At 57.3% G+C, this 20,070-nt stretch overlaps 1 protein-coding gene across 1 annotated transcript; it reads right to left on the bottom strand.

Annotated features, from left to right (window-relative positions):
- Positions 1 to 3,125: 3,125 nt before the first annotated feature.
- Positions 3,126 to 18,087, bottom strand: LOC137385191 (collagen alpha-1(VII) chain-like). Its single transcript, XM_068060178.1, has 3 exons — positions 18,019 to 18,087; positions 8,313 to 8,464; positions 3,126 to 7,138 (listed from the first exon to the last, which is right to left on the bottom strand). Exons 2-3 carry the CDS (start codon positions 8,437 to 8,439, stop codon positions 3,126 to 3,128), a joined length of 4,140 nt encoding a protein of 1,379 aa, XP_067916279.1. The 5' UTR covers positions 8,440 to 8,464; positions 18,019 to 18,087.
- Positions 18,088 to 20,070: the final 1,983 nt, after the last annotated feature.

Below are 20,070 nucleotides of genomic sequence, written 5' to 3'. Positions count from 1 at the left end.
CGATACTGACACTGGGTATAAAGTGGGGGGGGGGGACACACTGTCAGGGTAATGTAGAGGGAGCTCTACACTGTATCTAACCCGTACTGTACCTGTCCTGGGAGCACTCGATGCTGACACTGGGTATAAAGTGGGGGGGGGGACACTGTCAGGGTAATGTAGAGGGAGCTCTACACTGTATCTAACCCGTACTGTACCTGTCCTGGGAGCACTCGATGCTGACACTGGGTATAAAGTGCGAGGACACACTGTCAGGGTAATGTAGAGGGAGCTCCACACTGTATCTAACCCCATACTGTACCTGTCCTGGGAGCACTCGATGCTGACACTGGGTATAAAGTGCGAGGACACACTGTCAGGGTAATGTAGAGGGAGCTCTACACTGTATCTAACCCGTACTGTACCTGTCCTGGGAGCACTCGATGCTGACACTGGGTATAAAGTGGGGAGGACACACTGTCAGGGTAATGTAGAGGGAGCTCTACACTGTATCTAACCCGTACTGTACCTGTCCTGGGAGTGCTCGATGCTGACACTGGGTATGGATGGAGAATTTCAGACCAGATGGGGTTAATTTGAAAGCGCCCACTAGATGGTGCAACTGAATCAGGAGGTAATTGGTTGCCTTGAGAATCTGCAGCACAGAACAGCTCTTTGCAAGTCCATCGCTGTCAATCAGAGATCCGGCACATGGGTATTCTGGGGCGAGAGGCACACTCATGCCAAGTCACACTATTGAATCAACTTTGGCAAGCATAGAATGGTTACAGCACGGGAGGCTGTTCGGCCCACTGTTTCCGTGCTGGCTCTCTGTAAGAGCCACTCACCCAGTCCCACTCCCCCCTGCCTTTTCCCCGTCGCCCTGCAAATTCTTTCTCCAGATCATTCTCCAATTCCCTTTTGAGAGCCTCGATTGAATCTGCCTCCACCACACTCTCAGACAGAGCATTCCAGATCCTAACCACTCGCTGTGTGAAATAGTTTTCCCTCTTGTCACTGTTGCTTCTTGTGCCAATCACCTTAAATCAGTGTCCTCTGGTTCCGGATCCTTCCACCAATGGGAACGGTTTCTCCTGATCTACTCTGTCCAGACCTCCCTCGTGATTTTGAACACCTCGATCAAATCTCCTCTCAACCTTCTCTTCCCCGAGGAGAACAGTCCCAGCTTCTCCGATCTATCCACGTTAACTGAAGTCCCTCATCCCTGGGACCATTCTCCTGAATCTTTTCTGCACCCTCTCTAACGCCTTCACATCCTTCCTAAAGTGTGGAGCCCGGAACTGGACACAATACTCCAGTTGAGGCTGAACCAGTGTTTTATAAAGATTCACCAGAACTTCCTTATTTTTGTACTCTCTGCCTCTATTTATAAAGCCCAGGATCCCGTCTGCTTTATTAACCACTCTCTCAACCTGTCCTGCCACCTTCAATGATTTATACACATATACCCCCAGGTCCCTCTGCTCCTGCACCCCCTTTAGAATTGTACCCTTTATTTTATATTGCCTCTCCTCATTCTTCCTACCACAATGAATCACTTCACACTTTTCTGTGTTAAATATTATCTGCCACATATCCACCCATTCCACCAACCTTTCTATGTCTGTTTGAAGTCTATCACTATCCTCCTCACGGTTCACAACACTTCCACGTTTTGCGTCGTCCGCACATTTTGAAATTGTGCCCTGTACACCCAAGTCTAGGTCATTCATATCGATCGAGAAAAGCAGGGGTCCCCCACCCTGACCCCTGGGGAACCCGACTATATACCTTCCTCCAGTCTGAAAAACAACCGTTCACAACTACTCTCTGTTTCCCGTCACTCAGTCAGTTCTGTCTCCATACTGCTACTGTCCCGTTTATTCCACGGGCTCTAACTTTGCTGACAAGTCTATTATGTGGCACTTTATCAAACGCCTTTTGGAAGTCCAGGTACATCACGTCAACCGCGTTACCCTCATCAACCTTCTCCGTTACCTCATCAAAGAACTCAAGCAAGTTAGTTAAACACAATTTCCCTTAACACATCCGTGCTGGATTTCCTTAATTAATCCACATCTGTCCAAGCGATTGTTATTTTGTCCCGAATTATCGTACCTAAAAGCTTTCCCACCAGCGAGGTTAAACCGACTGGTCTGTAGTTGCTGGGCTTATCCTTACACCCTGTTTTGACCAAGGGTGTATCATTTGCAATTCGCCAGTCCTCTGGAGATACAGGGGCGGTACCAGAGGACTGGAAAAATTATGGCCAGTGCCTCTGCAATTTCCACCCTTACTTCCCTCCGTATCCTTGGATGCATCTCATTCGGTCCTGGAGACATATCCTCTTTAAGTACAGCCAGCCTATCTAAAACAACCTCCATCAATTTTTAGTCCATCCAGTGTCTCAACTACCTCCTTTTTCACTATGACCTGGGCAGGATCATCTTCCTTAGTAAAGACAGATGCAAAATACCCATTTAGTACCTTAGCCCTACCCCCCGACTCCTTGTGTTAATCCTCTTTTTGGTCCCTAATTGGCCCCATTCCTCCTTTTACCGCCCTTTCACTATTTATATGCCGCTAGAAGACTTTTCGATTCCCTTTCATGTTAGCTGCCAGTCTCTTCTCATGCTCTCTCTTTGCTTCTCATTTGTTTTTTCACTTCCCCTCTGAGCCTTCTATATTCAGCCTGGTCCTCAATTGTGTAATCCAGCTGATGTCTGTCATCGTCCGCCATTTCACGGCAGTGATCCATACCCTCTGACAGCAGGGACCTCTGAACTGAGTGGAAGCTGATCTGTCACCGGCAAGCCCGGCTGGATATTTGACTGTAGGGGAATCGCAGTATTTCTGCTGCTCTCCTCACAGGGCGATGCTTATACGGCAATGGGGAGGTGGTGAAGGGGTCAGTGTTCCACAGGCCCCAGTACCTCAGCCGAGTGGCCCTGCAATTATTCTCCGGATATTGAACTGAGGGGGGGGGGGCGGGGGGAGAAATCACAGCCCTCACCAGGTGCTATTCATGTGCCACTGGGAGTTCCTCGAGTACCCACTAGCACCACACACACACACAAACGATCGCTTCTTCTTTTTTTAAAAAAGAGGAGATTTTAAAGAAAAGTGGTTGTTTATTATTCAAATAATCAACCGATGACATCAATCTCAGTGCAGCCCAGAGGTGGGGAGGGCGGTGGTGAGGCCTCGGGCCTAACAGTAACCAGGGGCAACGGCACATCTCTGCCATCACCGACGTCCACCTCACCATCCTCCTCACCCGAGGAAGAGGAAGAGGCCGTGGGGTCATCGGTCATGCGGTGCTGACCTCCGACCTGCAGCCGGGCGAATTCCCATTGGTCAGTCAGGGTGCCGGCGCCACCATGACCTCTGAACCGCAGCTGGGCAAACCCCCAATGGTCGGTTGGCGGGCTGATACCAACATGGCCTGTGACCTGTGGCAGGGCGAGCCCCCATTGGTCCGGGCGGCGCTGTGGGTGGTCAGGGGCTCCCTGGATGTGGGGCTCCCGAGGGAACATGGCTGCACTGGCTGTCCAGCTTTCCTCCAGCCAGGATGAGGCGCTAGAAACTCGGTTCGTTTGCCCAGGGCACATCTCCCTCAGGCCCAAGGTTTCCAGCCACTGGTCCTCCCCCAGGCCCGGGCCTCCTGGACCCTGGTGCTCCCCCAGGCCCAGGGTTTCCGGCCTCCAGTCCTCCCCCAGGCCCAGGGTTTCCAGCCTCTGGACCTCACCCAGGCCCAGGCCTCCCGATCTCTGGTCCTCCCCCAGGCCCAGGCCTCCCGATCTCTGGTCCTCCCCCAGGCCCAGGCCTCCAGATCTCTGGTCCTCCCCCAGGCCCAGGCCTCCAGATCTCTGGTCCTCCCCCAGGCCCAGGCCTCCAAATCTCTGGTCCTCCCCCAGGCCCAGGCCTCCAGATCTCTGGTCCTCCCCCAGGCCCAGGCCTCCAGATCTCTGGTCCTCCCCCAGGCCCAGGCCTCCAGATCTCTGGTCCTCCCCCAGGCCCAGGCCTCCCGATCTCTGGTCCTCCCCCAGGCCCAGGGTTTCCAGCCTCTGGTCCTCCCCCAGGCACAGGGTTTCCGGCCTCTGGTCCTCCCCCAGGCCCGGACCTCCTGTCCTCTGGTCCTCCCCCAGGCCCGGACTTCCTGACCTCTGGTCCTCCCCCAGGCCCAGACCTCCCGGCTTCTGGTCCTCCTCCAGGCCCAGGGTTTCCGGCCTCCGATCCTCCCCCAGGGCCAGACCTCCCGGCCTCCGGTCCCCCCCCAGGGCCAGACCTCCCGGCCTCCGGTCCTCCCCCAGGCCCAGACCTCCCGGCCTCCGGTCCTCCCCCAGGCCCAGACCTCCCGGCCTCCGGTCCTCCCCCAGGCCCAGACCTCCCGGCCTCCGGTCCTCCCCCAGGCCCAGACCTCCCGGCCTCCGGTCCTCCCCCAGGCCCAGACCTCCCGGCCTCCGGTCCTCCCCCAGGCCCAGACCTCCCGGCCTCCGGTCCTCCCCCAGGCCCAGACCTCCCGGCCTCCGGTCCTCCCCCAGGCCCCGACCTCCCGGCCTCCGGTCCTCCCCCAGGCCCAGACCTCCCGGCCTCCGGTCCTCCCCCAGGCCCAGACCTCCCGGCCTCCGGTCCTCCCCCAGGCCCAGACCTCCCGGCCTCCGGTCCTCCCCCAGGCCCAGACCTCCCGGCCTCCGGTCCTCCCCCAGGCCCGGGCCTCCCGGCCTCCGGTCCTCCCCCAGGCACGGGCCTCCCGGCCTCCGGTCCTCCCCCAGGCACGGGCCTCCCGGCCTCTGGTCCTCCCCCAGGCACGGGCCTCCCGGCCTCTGGTCCTCCCCCAGGCACGGGCCTCCCGGCCTCTGGTCCTCCCCCAGGGCCAGACCTCCCGGCCTCCGGTCCTCCCCCAGGGCCAGACCTCCCGGCCTCCGGTCCTCCCCCAGGTCCAGGGTTTCCGGCCTCCGGTCCTCCCCCAGGCCCAGACCTCCCGGCCTCCGGTCCTCCCCCAGGCCCAGACCTCCCGGCCTCCGGTCCTCCCCCAGGCCCGGGCCTCCCGGCCTCTGGTCCTCCCCCAGGCACGGGCCTCCCGGCCTCTGGTCCTCCCCCAGGCACGGGCCTCCCGGCCTCTGGTCCTCCCCCAGGGCCAGACCTCCCGGCCTCCGGTCCTCCCCCAGGTCCAGGGTTTCCAGCCTCCGGTCCTCCCCCAGGCACGGGCCTCCCGGCCTCTGGTCCTCCCCCAGGCACGGGCCTCCCGGCCTCTGGTCCTCCCCCAGGCACGGGCCTCCCGGCCTCTGGTCCTCCCCCAGGGCCAGACCTCCCGGCCTCTGGTCCTCCCCCAGGGCCAGGGTTTCCGGCCTCCGGTCCTCCCCCAGGGCCAGACCTCCTGGCCTCTGGTCCTGGGGGAGGACCGGGGTTTCCGGCCTCTGGTCCTCCCCCAGGCCCAGGGTTTCCGGCCTCCAATCATCTTTCGCTAAGTCAGCCACGAAGTGACCAGGACCACTTAGCAATTGCCTTCTCCTGGATCCCACTGCCACGCCCTTCTCTTCCCCTCCGACCTGGGAGCGGCCTGTCCCTGCAGGGGGCTGAGGCTCTTGCTCTGTCCTGGCCTGGTCAACGTTGCTGGTCCATTGCTCGGCTGCTTCGACGTTCTGGCCCCTCGCCAGATGTCTTGCGGGATCGGGATCCCGCTTTTCCAGTGCGGGAGTGACCACCCACTTGCTGGAGTAGTTCAGCTTCTGCAGTTTGACCTTCTTGATCCCAACCGACCTTTCCCCGGGAACGTCCTGGCAGCTTGACCTCTTGCCCCCTTGGGCAAGGGCATGCTTCACGACTCCTTGCTTGTTCGGGTCTGCTCTTGACCCTGCGCTTTTGGGTCGAGTAGAAGCACAGGGAGACCCTTGATGTGATGGCCCCAAGACTGGCCCCCTGGTGATATGTGACCCCTCTCTCCCTGACATCTTCCCTCGCTGGTCAATCAGACACCGGGCCGCTTGATGACCCTCCTCTGGCCGCGGCGCGCCATGGACTGTCTGCTGAGTATCCCGGGCCTGTGCAGGGTAGGCCGTCTCTCTCTGTGGGCCGCAAACCAGACCTGACTTTCTCCTGAGCTGTTCCTGACGTCTATCCGGGGATGAGGGGCTTCGGCCTGTCCAGCCGGAAACAGAGCGGGAGGTCAACTCCTTCACAATCCCAACCTGACCGGAGCTTTCACTGGGCTGCTCGCCCAGGTTCTCCATCGCTTCGCCCTCCTCCTTACGGCGAGCAGCCTGGCCAGCTGACCCCTGAGCTCTCTCTTGGCCGGAGTCGGTCGACCTTGACTTCGGCTCCCAGTCTGGGCCTGACTCGACAGCCAGGCGTTCGTTCCCTTCCTCCTCCCGGTGCAAATCCTCGAGGGGTTTGAGGCACGGGGTCCCGTCCCTCCGCAGTGTAGACAAAGAGGATGGAGGCGTTGGAGTCCAGTGGGGGCTTACGCCAGTCGCCCCTTGGTTCCCGCAGCCCAGGGGCTCCCCTCGCTTCTGCCTCCAAGGGCGTTTCGGACCGGTGGGTGCGCTGGCAGTGGAATCCGTGTCGGCTTGCTCGGTAGCCACGGGGCGGCTTATTTTCATGCGGCGCCAACTGACAACGAGCTTCGAGGGGGGTGGGTTTCCTGGGAGGCTGGTGCCCTTGCCCCTTGACCTCTGGAGCAGGGAGGAGGAATAGGTGGGTGCTTTGGGTTTTGCCAGGGCCACCTGGCTGGGGGTCCGTCTCTGGGCGCACGGGTCCAGGGCCTTCGGAGAGCCGCGGGGCAATACCGGCGGTGGCAACGCAGTTCCGCCGGGCTCCAGGGGCGGTGGCAAGCGCTCTCCTTCGGGCTCGGTGCCCGCCAGCATTCGGGCCTCTGGCTCGGAGTCTCGGGGCTCGGCGGCGGGTAGCGTCCCGGGCTCTCCAGCAACACCGAGGACATGGAGGCTCCGGGCGGCCTCCAGAAATTCGCCAATCTCCTCTCGAGGCAGCTGGATCTCCGCCGTGTACATGAACCGCACCAGCGCCTTCAGCGTGGCAGCCTTCAGTCCAGGGAGCTCCAGTGGCACCCTCTGGGAGCGGGCGTCCCGCGAGGAGAAATGCTGGAGGAAGAAGGGGCTGAAAGCAGCGAGGACGCAGCGATGGGCCGGTATCCCTTCACCTGAGAGGAGGAGGACGAGAGGAATGAGAGACAACCGGACGGGAATAAAATACATTTATCGAACCATCCACTTCTGCAATGAAAGTAGCGCGGTGAAGCTTTGTATGGTTTACCCAGGAAAGGCCTTGGGACTTTTTTTAAAAACTCTAATAAAGGCGCTAGACAGAAATGCCAATCAGTGCTAAATGGGGGGGGGGGGGGGGGGGGGGGGGGTGCGGGCAGCAAAGTCTCGTCGTTAAGTAAACCCAGCCTCGGGTCAGTCGGAGTGCAACTGCTGCATTGGTGTGCTCGTGAGGCTCAGACTGCGGATCGGGGAAGCACACGGCCGTTTAAGATTGCGTGAGGTCTCCTCGATTACGTACTTTATTCGTTAAAATACTTAGATATGACAGTGTCTAACAGAGGTTAATTTATACAAGCGTCAGGACTAGTACGGAGCCCCCCAACCTTTGCTGATCTCGTTCCTGCTGTGGTACGGAGTCCCACACATTTGGCCAGAGCATGAAACACCGAGGCTCGATCTCTGGCACGTTAGAAGACGACAGGGTGAAAGGTCAGTTCCTGTTCCTGATCGGGCGTGAAGGAACCAGCAGCATTTTACAGCACAGGAGGCCAGGAGGCCTGTGTTGACTGTTTGAGCGTGCTATCCCATTAATCCCACACTGCCTCCCCACCCCCATCGCCCTGCTCTTTCCTCCACCGTCCTGCAAATCTTTCCCCTTCCAGTATTTCTCTGATTCTCCCTTTTGAAAGTTCCTATTGAATCTGCTTCCACCGCCCTTTCAGGCAGCGCGTTCCAGATCACAACAACTCGCTGTGTAAAAAAACATTTCTCCTCATCTCCCCCTCTGGTCCCTCTGCCGATTATCTTCAATCTGTGTCCCTCTGGTTACCGACCCTCCAGCCACCGGAAACACTTTCTCCTCATTTACTCTATCAAAAACCCTTCATGGTTTTGAACGGCCCGATTAAATCTCCTCTTAACCTTCGCTGCTCGAAGGAGAACAATCCCAGCTTCTTCAGTCTCTCCACGTTAATCGAACTCCCTCATCCCTGCTCCTATTCTGGTCAATCTCCATCTGGACCCTTTCAGCGAAAGTTTTACGGGTTAATGGTGGGGGGGGGGGGCGGCACAGAGATAGATGCCAGCGCGGGGCTAGTTGCCCTGTCTCACCTTCTGCGTACAAGATGGCATCGCAGAAAAGGTCCTCGTGCTGTTGCTTGTACAGGCACTCAAAGACAGTCCTCCAAAGACAGAGTTTAGGGCACGTGAGCTTGGAAATCAAGTCCGAAACCTCCATGTTGAGCAAATCTCATCACAGTTATCTGCAAGAAGCAAGGGGAAAAACAGCGTCACACTGCGTCCAAATTGCGCATCAGCTCCTGTCAACGTAAGCTTACTACCCGTTGGCATATTCATCTCATAGAGTCATAGAATGGGACAGCACAGAAGGAGGCCCTTCTGTCTTCCCTTTCAGGCAGCTCGTTCCAGATCACAACAACTCTCTGCGTAAAAAAACATTTCTCCTCATCTCCCCCTCTGCCAATTATCTTCAATCTGTGTCCCTCTGGTTACCCACCCTCCTGCCGCTGGAAGCCGTTTCTCCTTATTTTCTCTCTCCGAAACCCTTCATGGTTTTAAAAGCCTCGATTAAATCTCCTCCTTAACCTTCTCTGCTCGAAGGACAACAACCCGAGCTTCTCTCCAGTCTCCGTTCCTGCCCTGGGCTGTCCCCTCTCCCGCTATCAAACCACACCATCCCACCCCTCATGGGTGTCCGGGCACTAAATCCACTGCCTCGTGGACCCAAAAGGTTTAGGGCTCCCCGCTATGATGAGGTATCCAGGGGAACACTGGTCAGGCTGAGGGTCTGAGCTTCTGATCACCACTCAGTGAACACCCCCTCCCGCCCTCACCCAATGGAACAACACAGGAAACAGGAGTAGGCCTCAAGCCTGCCCGCCTTTCACTAAGATCGTGGCTGAACCTCGACCTCAACTCCACCTTCCCCCCCTTATCCCCATAACCCTTAATACGATACTGTACTGTTCCAATACAGATACAACACCGGCATCTACCCTGCAATGTGGAAAATTGCCCAGGTATGTCCTGTACATAAAAAACAGGACAAGTTCAACCCGGCCAATTACCGCCCCATCAGCCTACTCTCAATCATCAGTAAAGTGATGGAAGGTGTCATCAACAGTGCCATCAAGCAGCACTTGCTTAGCAATAACCAGCTCAGTGATGCTCAGTTTGGGTTCCACCAGGGCCACTCAGCTCCTGACCTCATTACAGCCTTGGTTCAAACATGGACAAAAGAGCTGAACTCAAGAGGTGAGGTGAGGTGAGAGTGACTGCCCTTGACATCAAGGCAGCATTTGACCGAGTATGGCATCAAGGAGCCCTAGCAAAACTGAGGTCAATGGGAATCAGGGGGAAAACTCTCTGCCGGTTGGAGTCATACCTCATGCAAAGAAAGATGGTTGTGGTTGTTGGAGGTCAATCATCTGAGCTCCAGGACATCACTGCAGGAGCAGGAGTTCCTCAGGGTAGTGTCCTAGGCCCAACCATCTTCAGCTGCTTCATCAATGACCTTCCTTCAATCATAAGGTCAGAAGTGGGGATGTTCGCTGATGATTGCACAATGTTCAGTACCATTTGTGACTCCTTTGATACTGAAGCAGACCGTGTAGAAATGCAACAAGACCTGGACAATATCCAGGCTTGGGCTGATAAGTGGCAAATAACATTTGTGCCACACAAGTGCCAGGCAATGACCATCTCCAACAAGAGAGAATCTAACCATCTCCCCTTGACATTCAATGGCATTACCATCGCTGAATCCCCCACTATCAACATCCTAGGGGTTACCATTGACCAGAAACTGAACTGGAGTAGCCATATAAATACCGTGGCTACAAGAGCAGGTCAGAGGCTAGGAATTCTGAGGCGAGTAACTCACCTCCTGACTCCCCAAAGCCTGTCCACCATCTACAAGGCACAAGTCAGGAATGTGATGGAATACTCTCGACTTGCCTGGATGGGTGCAGCTCCAACAACACTCAAGAAGCTCGACACCATCCAGGACAAAGCAGCCCGCTTGATTGGCACCCCATTCACAAACATTCACTCCCTCCACCACCGACGCACAGTGGCAGCAGTGTGTACCATCTAAAAGATGCACTGCAGCAACGCACCAAGGCTCCTTAGACAGCACCTTCCAAACCCGCGACCTCTACCAACTAGAAGGACAAGGGCAGCAGATGCATGGGAACACCACCACCTGCAAGTTCCCCTCCAAGTCACACACCATCCTGACTTGGAACTATATCGCTGTTCCTTCACTGTCGCTGGGTTAAAACTCCCTTCCTAACAGCACTGTGGGTGTACCAACCTCACATGGACTGCAGTGGTTCAAGAAGGCAGCTCACCACCACCTTCTCAAGGACAATGAGGGATGGGCGATAAATGCTGGCCTGGCCAGCGATGCCCACATCCCATGAACGAATAAAAAATAATTCCCTCATTGTCCAAAAATCCCACGATCTCAGTCTTGAATGTACTCAACGAATGAGCATCCACAGCTCTCTGGGGTAGAGAATTCCAAAGATACACAACCCTCGGAGTGAAGACATTTCTCCTCATCTCAGTCCAAAATGGCCGACCCCTTATCCCCGAGACTGTGACACTCGGCCACCCCGACCCCATTTCTAGACTCCCTCGCCAGGGCATACCGCCCTGTATCTGCGACCTCTAAATAGGGCATAATTGGAAAGTGCCCCAGGATTGCTCACTGAAGGGGATACGGGTGCCGGGCAGGCGTTTTGGACGAGGTGAAGTTTACGGAGGGTAGAATGTGGGAGACCAGCAGGACAGTGTTGGAGTAGTCAAGTCTGGAGGCAACGAAGGCAGGGATGAGGGTTTCAGCAGTGGATGAGCTGAGACAGGGGCGGAGACGGGCGACGTTGCTTTGTCCCAGCACACATACACTGGCCCCACCCAGCCGTCATCGGACTGCAATCTTTAGACCTTGTAGCTCAGGTGTTAAGATACATGTGACCAGGTAATACCTGAAGCAGGGTGCAATGGGGCAATAAAGTGAAAATCAAATATTTACCGACTCAAAGTCCACTGCATAATAATCCTCAAACCTTGATCGACCAGAGCAGGAATGATAAGAGAGAATGCCTGCATCGCCAACCTATCAAATTCTTCCATCATGGAGATATGCTCACTGCAGAAAAGAGTCAGACACAACATTGCAAGGAAGGAATACGTAGACAGGAACAGGAGGAGGCCCATTCAGCCCCTTCTCCAGCCTGTTACACTGGAACAGGAGGAGGCCCATTCAGCCCCTTCTCCAGCCTGTTACACTGGAACAGGAGGAGGCCCATTCAGCCCCTTCTCCAGCCTGTTACACGGGAACAGGAGGAGGCCCATTCAGCCCCTTCTCCAGCCTGTTACACGGGAACAGGAGGAGGCCCATTCAGCCCCTTCTCCAGCCTGTTACACTGGAACAGGAGGAGGCCCATTCAGCCCCTTCTCCAGCCTGTTACACGGGAACAGGAGGAGGCCCATTCAGCCCCTTCTCCAGCCTGTTACACGGGAACAGGAGGAGGCCCATTCAGCCCCTTCTCCAGCCTGTTACACTGGAACAGGAGGAGGCCCATTCAGCCCCTTCTCCAGCCTGTTACACAGGAACAGGAGGAGGCCCATTCAGCCCCTTCTCCAGCCTGTTACACGGAAACAGGAGGAGGCCCATTCAGCCCCTTCTCCAGCCTGTTACACAGGAACAGGAGGAGGCCCATTCAGCCCCTTCTCCAGCCTGTTACACGGGAACAGGAGGAGGCCCATTCAGCCCCTTCTCCAGCCTGTTACACGGGAACAGGAGGAGGCCCATTCAGCCCCTTCTCCAGCCTGTTACACAGGAACAGGAGGAGGCCCATTCAGCCCCTTCTCCAGCCTGTTACACGGAAACAGGAGGAGGCCCATTCAGCCCCTTCTCCAGCCTGTTACACAGGAACAGGAGGAGGCCCATTCAGCCCCTTCTCCAGCCTGTTACACTGGAACAGGAGGAGGCCCATTCAGCCCCTTCTCCAGCCTGTTACAATGGAACTGGAGGAGGCCCATTCAGCCCCTTCTCCAACCTGTTACAATAGAACAGGAGGAGGCCCATTCAGCCCCTTCTCCAGCCTGTTACAAGAGAACAGGAGGAGGCCCATTCAGCCCCTTCTCCAGCCTGTTACACGGAAACAGGAGGAGGCCCATTCAGCCCCTTCTCCAGCCTGTTACAATAGAACAGGAGGAGGCCCATTCAGCCCCTTCTCCAGCCTGTTAGACAGGAACAGGAGGAGGCCCATTCAGCCCCTTCTCCGGCCTGTTACACTGGAACAGGAGGAGGCCCATTCAGCCCCTTCTCCAGCCTGTTACACTGGAACAGGAGGAGGCCCATTCAGCCCCATATTCGGCCTGTTACACAGGAACAGGAGGAGGCCATTCAGCCCCTTCTCCAGCCTGTTACACTGGAACAGGAGGAGGCCCATTCAGCCCATATTCGGCCTGTTACACACGAACAGGAGGAGGCCATTCAGCCCCTTCTCCAGCCTGTTACACTGGAACAGGAGGAGGCCCATTCAGCCCCTTCTCCAGCCTGTTACACTGGAAGTGGAGGAGGCCCATTCAGACACTTCTCCAGCCTGTTACACTGGAACAGAAGGAGGTTCATTCAGCCCCTTCTCCGGCCTGTTACACGGGAACAGGAGGAGGCCCATTCAGCCCCTTCTCCAGCCTGTTACACTGGAACAGGAGGAGGCCCATTCAGCCCCTTCTCCGGCCTGTTACACGGGAACAGGAGGAGGCCCATTCAGCCCTTCTCCGGCCTGTTACACGGGAACAGGAGGAGGCCCATTCAGCCCCTTCTCCAGCCTGTTACACTGGAACAGGAGGAGGCCCATTCAGCCCCTTCTCCGGCCTGTTACACTGGAACAGGAGGAGGCCCATTCAGACACTTCTCCAGCCTGTTACACGGGAACAGGAGGAGGCCCATTCAGCCCTTCTCCAGCCTGTTACACGGGAACAGGAGGAGGCCCATTCAGCCCCTTCTCCAGCCTGTTACACGGGAACAGGAGGAGGCCCATTCAGCCCCTTCTCCAGCCTGTTACACTGGAACAGGAGGAGGCCCATTCAGCCTCTTCTCCAGCCTGTTACACTGGAACAGGAGGAGGCCCATTCAGACACTTCTCCAGCCTGTTACACTGGAACAGGAGGAGGCCCATTCAGCCCCTTCTGCAGCCTGTTACACTGGAACAGGAGGAGGCCCATTCAGCCTCTTCTCCAGCCTGTTACACTGGAACAGGAGGAGGCCCATTCAGACACTTCTCCAGCCTGTTACACTGGAACAGGAGGAGGCCCATTCAGCCCCTTCTGCAGCCTGTTACACTGAACAGGAGGAGGCCCGTTCAGCCCCTTCTCCAGCCTGTTACACTGGAACAGGAGGAGGCCCATTCAGCCCCATATTCGGCCTGTTACACAGGAACAGGAGGAGGCCATTCAGCCCCTTCTCCAGCCTGTTACACGGGAACAGGAGGAGGCCCATTCAGCCAACTTGAGGCTGCTTTGCCAAATGATAGCCGATCTCTATCTTAACTCCATCTGCACTGTTTGATTCTGTGATTTGCAGGACGGGGGACGGGCTTTGGGTTAGGGACTCCCAGCTCGGCGTCTCCGGTGTTTCTTTTTAAAGGGAATGGGCCAGCTGAATCACTCAGTACCCCCTCCTTCCCGTCTCTCAACACTCTGATTGTAAATTCGCCTCATGGGTTGCCCCTTGGTCTTTCCCCCTCACTCAACCTCTCACTCACCACCCTCCCATCGTTTCCATCCACCCGCCACCCTCCCCAAACCCCTCTCACACCTTCAGTCCTCCCCTCGTTCCCACACTCCATACTCTCTCCCTCCTGCTCCCCCACCCCACCCTCACTCCCCATCCCCCTCAATCCCCTCCTCCCTACCCCATCTCCTTCACTCCACAGCCTTTCCCCACCCCCGACGCCCCCAATCTATATCTGCCAATCCCACCCCCCTCACTCCCCCTCCCCACCCAACCCCTACCCTCCTCTCTCTGCACCTCTTCTCCCCCTCCAGCCCTCCCCTCCCCCTTGCTTCCCCTCCTCTTCCCCCTCACTTCCCCTACCTCGCTCCTCCATCCCTCTTCCCCTTCGCCCCACCCCATGTCCCCTACTCCCCAATTGCCCCCTTTCCTCTCCCCCCTCCCCCTTTGCCCTCCCCAGCCTCCCTCTGCCATCCCTATTACCCCCTTCCCCCCTCCACATTTCCCCCTCACATTTCCCATTTCCTCCCTTCCCCATTCCCCACCACCCCCCCTCCCCATTTCAAACGAACATACAAATTAGGAGCTGGAACAGGAGTAGGCCACTCAACCCCTCAAGCCTGCTCCGCCATTCAATACGTTCATGGTGAAACTGATTTCTCCACATTTCCACCTACCCCGATAACCTTCAACCCCCAATTCCCCCTCTCCCCTCCTCATTTCCCCTCCCCCACCCCATTTCCCTCCCTTCCTCCCCATTTCTCCCTCCCTCCTCCCCCACCCTCCTTTCCCACCTCCCCCTCCCATTCCCCTCTCCCCCCATCCCCTCCCTCTCCCCATTCCCCTCCGCCTCTCCCCAACACCCTCACCTCCCTCCCCATCCTTCCTAATTCCCTCTACCCTCCCCATTTCCCTCTCCCCTCCTCCCCATTCCCTCTCCCCCCTCCCCATATCCCTCTACCCTCCTCCCCCTCCCCATTTCCCTCTCCTCCCTTCCCCTCCCCATTTCCCTCTCCCCCCTTCCTCTCCCCATTTCACTCTACCGTCCTCCCCCTCCCCCTTTCCCCCCCTCCCCATTACCTCTCCCCCCCCTCCCCTCCCCATTCCCTCTCCTCCCTTCCCCTCCCCATTTCCCTCCTCCCTTCCCCTCCCCATTTCCCTTCCCCTCCCCATTCCCCCCTTCCCCTCCCCATTTCCCTCTCCCCCCTTCCCCTCCCCATTTCCCTTCCCTCTCCCCCCTTCCCCTCCCCATTTCCCTTCCCTCTCCCCATTTCCCTTCCCTCTCCCCCCCACCCTTCCCCTCCCCATTTCCCTCTCCTCCCTTCCCCTCCCCATTTCCCTCTCCTCCCTTCCCCTCCCCATTTCCCTCTCCTCCCTTCCCCTCCCCATTTCCTCTCCTCCCTTCCCCTCCTTTCCCCATTTCCCTCCCCCCTCTCCTTTCCCCATTCCCCTCTCTTCCCCTCCCCATTCCCCTTCCCTCCCCCCTCTCCTTTCCCATTCCCCTCTCTTCCCTCCCCATTCCCCTCTCTTCCCCTCCCCATTCCCTTCCCTCCCCATTTCCCCTTCCCCTCTCCCCACTTCCCTTCTTCCCCTCTTCCTATTTCCCCCTCCTCCTCCCTATTTACCTCTCCCCCTTCCCTGTCCCTCTCCTCCTCCCTATTTCCCTCTCCCCCTCCCGATTTCCCTCACCTCCCTATTTCCCTCTCCCCCTCCTCCTCCTCCTCCCTATTTCCTCTCCCCCTCCCCATTTCCCTCTCCTCCCTCCCCTCCCCATTTCCCAATCCTCCCTCCCCTCCCCATTTCCCTCTCCCCCTCCTCCTCCTCCTCCCTATTTCCCTCGCCTCCCAATTCCCTCTCCCCCTCCCCATTTCCCTCTCCTCCCTCCCCTCCCCATTTCCCAATCCTCCCTCCCCTCCCCATTTCCCACTCCTCCCTCCCCATTTCCCACTCCTCCCTCCCCTCCCCATTTCCCTCTCCTCCCTCCCCTCCCCATTTCCCACCCCATTCCCACTCCTCCCTCCCCGCCCCATTTCCCACTCCTCCACCCCATTTCCCTCCCCCCCATTTCCCCCCCCCTCCTCCCCATTTCCCTCCCCTCCCACCCCATTTCCCCTCCCCACCTCCCCATTCCCCACCCCTCCTCCCCATCCACCCTCCCCTCCACCCCATTCCACCCACCCACCTCCCCATTCCACCCTCCCCATTCCCCTCTCCTACCCATTTCCCTCCCCTCCACCCCATTTCCCCTCTCCTCCCTCCCCCCTCCCCTCCCCTCCCCATTTCCCTCCTCTCCTCCCCATTCCCTCCCCTCCTCCCCATTTCCCTCCCCTCCTCCCCATTCCCCTCTCCTCCCTCCCCCCTCCCCACCCCACCCCATTTCCCTCCTCTCCTCCCCATTTCCCTCCCCTCCTCCCCAATTCCCACCCCTCCTCCCCATTCCCCTCCCCTCCTCCCCATTTCCCCTCCCTCCTCCCCATTCCCTCCCCTCCACCCCATTTCCCCTCCCCTCCTCCCCATTTCCCCTCCCCTCCTCCCCATTTCCCCTCCCCTCCTCCCCATTTCCCATTCCACCCTCCCCATTTCCCCTCTCCTACCCATTCCCTCCTCTCCCCTCCCCCTCTCCTCCCCATTTCCCTCCTCCTCTCCTCCCCATTTCCCTCCTCCCCTCCTCCCTCCCCTTTTCCCTCCTCCCTCCCCATTTCCCTCCTCCCCTCCTCCCTCCTCCCCTCCTCCCTCCCCATTTCCCTCCTCCCCTCCTCCCTCCCCATTTCCCTCCTCCCCTCCTCCCCATTTCCCTCCCCTCCTCCTCCCCATTTCCCTCCCCTCCTCCTCCCCATTTCCCTCCCCTCCCCCTCTCCTCCCCATTTCCCTCCCCTCCTCCCCATTTCCCCCCTCCCCATTTCCCTCCCCATTTCCCTCCCCTCCTCCCCATTTCCCCTCCCCTCCTCCCCATTTCCCCTCTCCTCCCCATTTCCCTCCCCTCCTCCCCATTTCCCCTCCCCTCCTCCCCATTTCCCCTCCCCTCCTCCCCATTTCCCTCCCCTCCTCCCCATTTCCCTCCCCTCCTCCCCATTTCCCTCCCCTCCTCCCCATTTCCCTCCCCTCCTCCCCATTTCCCCCCTCCCCATTTCCCTCCCCATTTCCCTCCCCTCCTCCCCATTTCCCCTCCCCTCCTCCCCATTTCCCCTCCTCCTCCCCATTTCCCTCCCCTCCTCCCCATTTCCCCTCCCCTCCTCCCCATTTCCCCTCCCCTCCTCCCCATTTCCCTCCCCTCCTCCCCATTTCCCTCCCCTCCTCCCCATTTCCCTCCCCTCCTCCCCATTTCCCTCCCCTCCTCCTCTCCTCCCCATTTCCCTCCCCTCCTCCCCATTTCCCCTCTCCTACCCATTTCCCTCCCCATTTCCCTCCCCTCCTCCTCTCCTCCCCATTTCCCTCCCCTCCTCCCCATTTCCCCTCTCCTACCCATTTCCCTCCCCTCCTCCCCCCCCATTTCCCTCCCCTCCCCTCTCCTCCCCATCTCCCCATTTCCCTCCCCATTTCCCTCCCCATTCCCCTCCTCTCCCTCCCCCTCCATTTCCCTCCTCCCCATTTCCCTCCCCTCTCCTCCCCATTTCCCTCCCCCCTCCTCCCCATTTCCCTCCCCTCTCCATTTCCCTCCCCTCTCCATTTCCCTCCCCATTTCCCCCCCCCATTTCCCTCCTCCCCATTTCCCCCCCCCCCATTTCCCTCCCCCCCCCATTTCCCTCCCCCCCCCATTTCCCTCTCCTCCTCTCCCCCCTCCTCACCATTTCCCTCCTCCCCTCCCCCCCCTCCTCACCATTTCCCTCCTCCCCATTCCCCTCCCATTCCCCTCCTCCATTCTCCTCCCCCTCCCCTCCATTCCCCTCCCCCTCCATTTCCCCTCCCCCTCCATTTCCCCTCTCCCGCCCCGTGCCTTCCTCGCGCTCTCTCTCAACGTTTTCCAATTTCCTCCGCCCATTCACAAACTCCATCCCCAACACACCCAGAGTTCCCTCCCCCCCACACCAATTCCCGACCAATCACAACCTGAGGTAACTCCCGATTGGCCGATAAGTTTTGCGTCCCTTTGCCCCGGAGGAAATGACGTTAGACCCCACGTGGCACCGCCACCACGGGCGAAGCTTCTCAATGGCCAGAAGGCCACTTGGCCCCCGCCCACCCCACGTGGAGTCAGATCGTTTCAATTGGTCAGTTCAAACGCACGTTCCGAACAGTCAGCCGGGCGCGAGCCCAACCGTTGGTTCACGTGACTGTGTTTTGAATGAGGGAAGAAACACGTGGCCCGGGACCCGGCGCCATTTTGTCAGTCAGGGATGCCCAAAGCAAAATTATCAATAACTCTTATCCGTTGTGATAGTCAGTGATAATAGTTTCGCAGTGGCCTTTCACATCTCAAGCCGTGCTTTGTCTGACACTGCAATTTAAAGTGTTAAAAAAAGAAGGTTGCCAACTCAGGTTGGCCAAATTCCGGGAGAATTCATCACGTGACCACCAACTGCCCCCCCACCCCAGTCAAATAGCCAATTTTGCCTCCCATCCCACTATCGGCAATATATTTCCAACTAACTTTATGAAACACAATGGAAAGCAACACACAATTCCTCTCCCCCCACCCCCACCCCAGAAAAGCTTTCCCTGGGTTGCCCAGGAGAGAGGGACAGAGAGAGACCTTTAATTCCTGAAGGCTCCAGGTCACCCCTGGAGGGTTGGGAACCTAAATTAAGGTGTTTGGGGTTGGGTTGGCGTTACGGGAAGAGGTTAGTTTGTGCCTATGGGGTCAGGGTTACAGTTAGATTTAGGCATTGAGGTTGGGGGATATAATTAGGTTGACTGAAGTCAAGGGGTCAGGGGTCAGTTAAGGTTAGGGGCTAGGATCAGATTGTGGGTTAGGGTTAATGCCTTGTGGATTGGTGTTTGGGCTAAGCCTAATGGTTGGGTCGGCGTTAAGGTTAAGTTGTTCAGGTTGGCATTGAGGTTAGGACTACAGTGTTTGGCTTTAGGGTTATGATTGGAGTTAGCGGGTTATGGTCAGCTTGGGGTTAGGGTTAAGATGTTAGGGTTTGGGACACAGATTGGGGTCAGTAAGGTCTTTGGGGTCATGGTTCAAGGTAGGGTCAGGGTTTGAGGTGAGGATAAGGGGTGTTTGTAATGATCCTGGGCCTTTCCTAGGGTTCAGAACAACACCGGGTGTGAAATCATCGAACTCCGCAAAGGCCCGGGATTGAAAGCTAGGCGCTCAGCCTCTCAGCATCTACCCTGTCAAACCCTCTCAGAATTTTATACGTTTCAATCAGATCACCTCTCACTCTTTGAAACTCCGGGGAATATCGGCCCAGTCTGCTCAATCTCTCCTCATCGGACAATCCCCACATCCCTGGAACCAGTCCAGTAGGAATCAGTAGCCAGTTATTTTAGTTGTAGGCAAAATGCGAGAATTTATTATTAGGGATGTGGTAATAAAGCACTTAGAAAAATCAGAATATGAGTCAGCAAGAGTCCACATGGATTTGAGAAACGGAAATTGATTTTGAGGATGGAACCAGTAGGACTATCACTACAGAGGATACAAAAAAACATTCCAGTAATAGCTGTAAATCAGGAGGTGGAAGGAAGAGAGGAACTTGGTGAAATTACAATCACCAGGGAAGCGGTACTGAGCAAACTGATGGAGATGTGGGCTGACAAGTCCCCGGGTCCTGATGGGCTTCATCCCAGAGTCTTAGAAGAGGTGGTTAATGAGGTAGTAGATGCGTTGGTGTTAATTTTTCAAACTTCTCTAGATTCTGGAAAGGTTCAATCAGACTGGAAAGTAGCAAATATAAACCCTCTATTCAAGAAGGGGGGAGAGGCAGAAAACAGGTAACTGTAGGCCAGTTAGCTTGATGTCTGTTGTGGGGAAGGTGTTAGAATTGATCATTAAGGAGACTATAGCTGGGCACTTAGAAAAACTCAAGGTAATCGGGAATAGACAGCATGGTTTTGTGAAAGGGAAATCATGTTTAACCAATTTATTGGAGTTCTTTGAAGGAGTAACATGTGCTGTGGATAAAGGGGAGCTCGTTGACCTACTGCACTTGG

Source organism: Heterodontus francisci, chromosome 28 (assembly GCF_036365525.1).
Source record: "Heterodontus francisci isolate sHetFra1 chromosome 28, sHetFra1.hap1, whole genome shotgun sequence".
Taxonomy (NCBI): Eukaryota; Metazoa; Chordata; class Chondrichthyes; order Heterodontiformes; family Heterodontidae; genus Heterodontus; species Heterodontus francisci.
Note: the sequence above shows the minus strand (reverse complement) of the source record. Positions and strands in the feature narration are given on the sequence as shown.

Bases quoted from the DNA above. Each gene is read 5' to 3' on its own strand.
- LOC137385191 (XM_068060178.1), bottom strand. From the start codon at position 8,439: ATGGAGGTTTCGGACTTGATTTCCAAGCTCACGTGCCCTAAACTCTGT. The intron at 7,139-8,312 runs GTGAGACAGGGC...TCCTCCTCTCAG, and splicing joins TGCCATCTTGTACGCAGAAG to GTGAAGGGATACCGGCCCAT.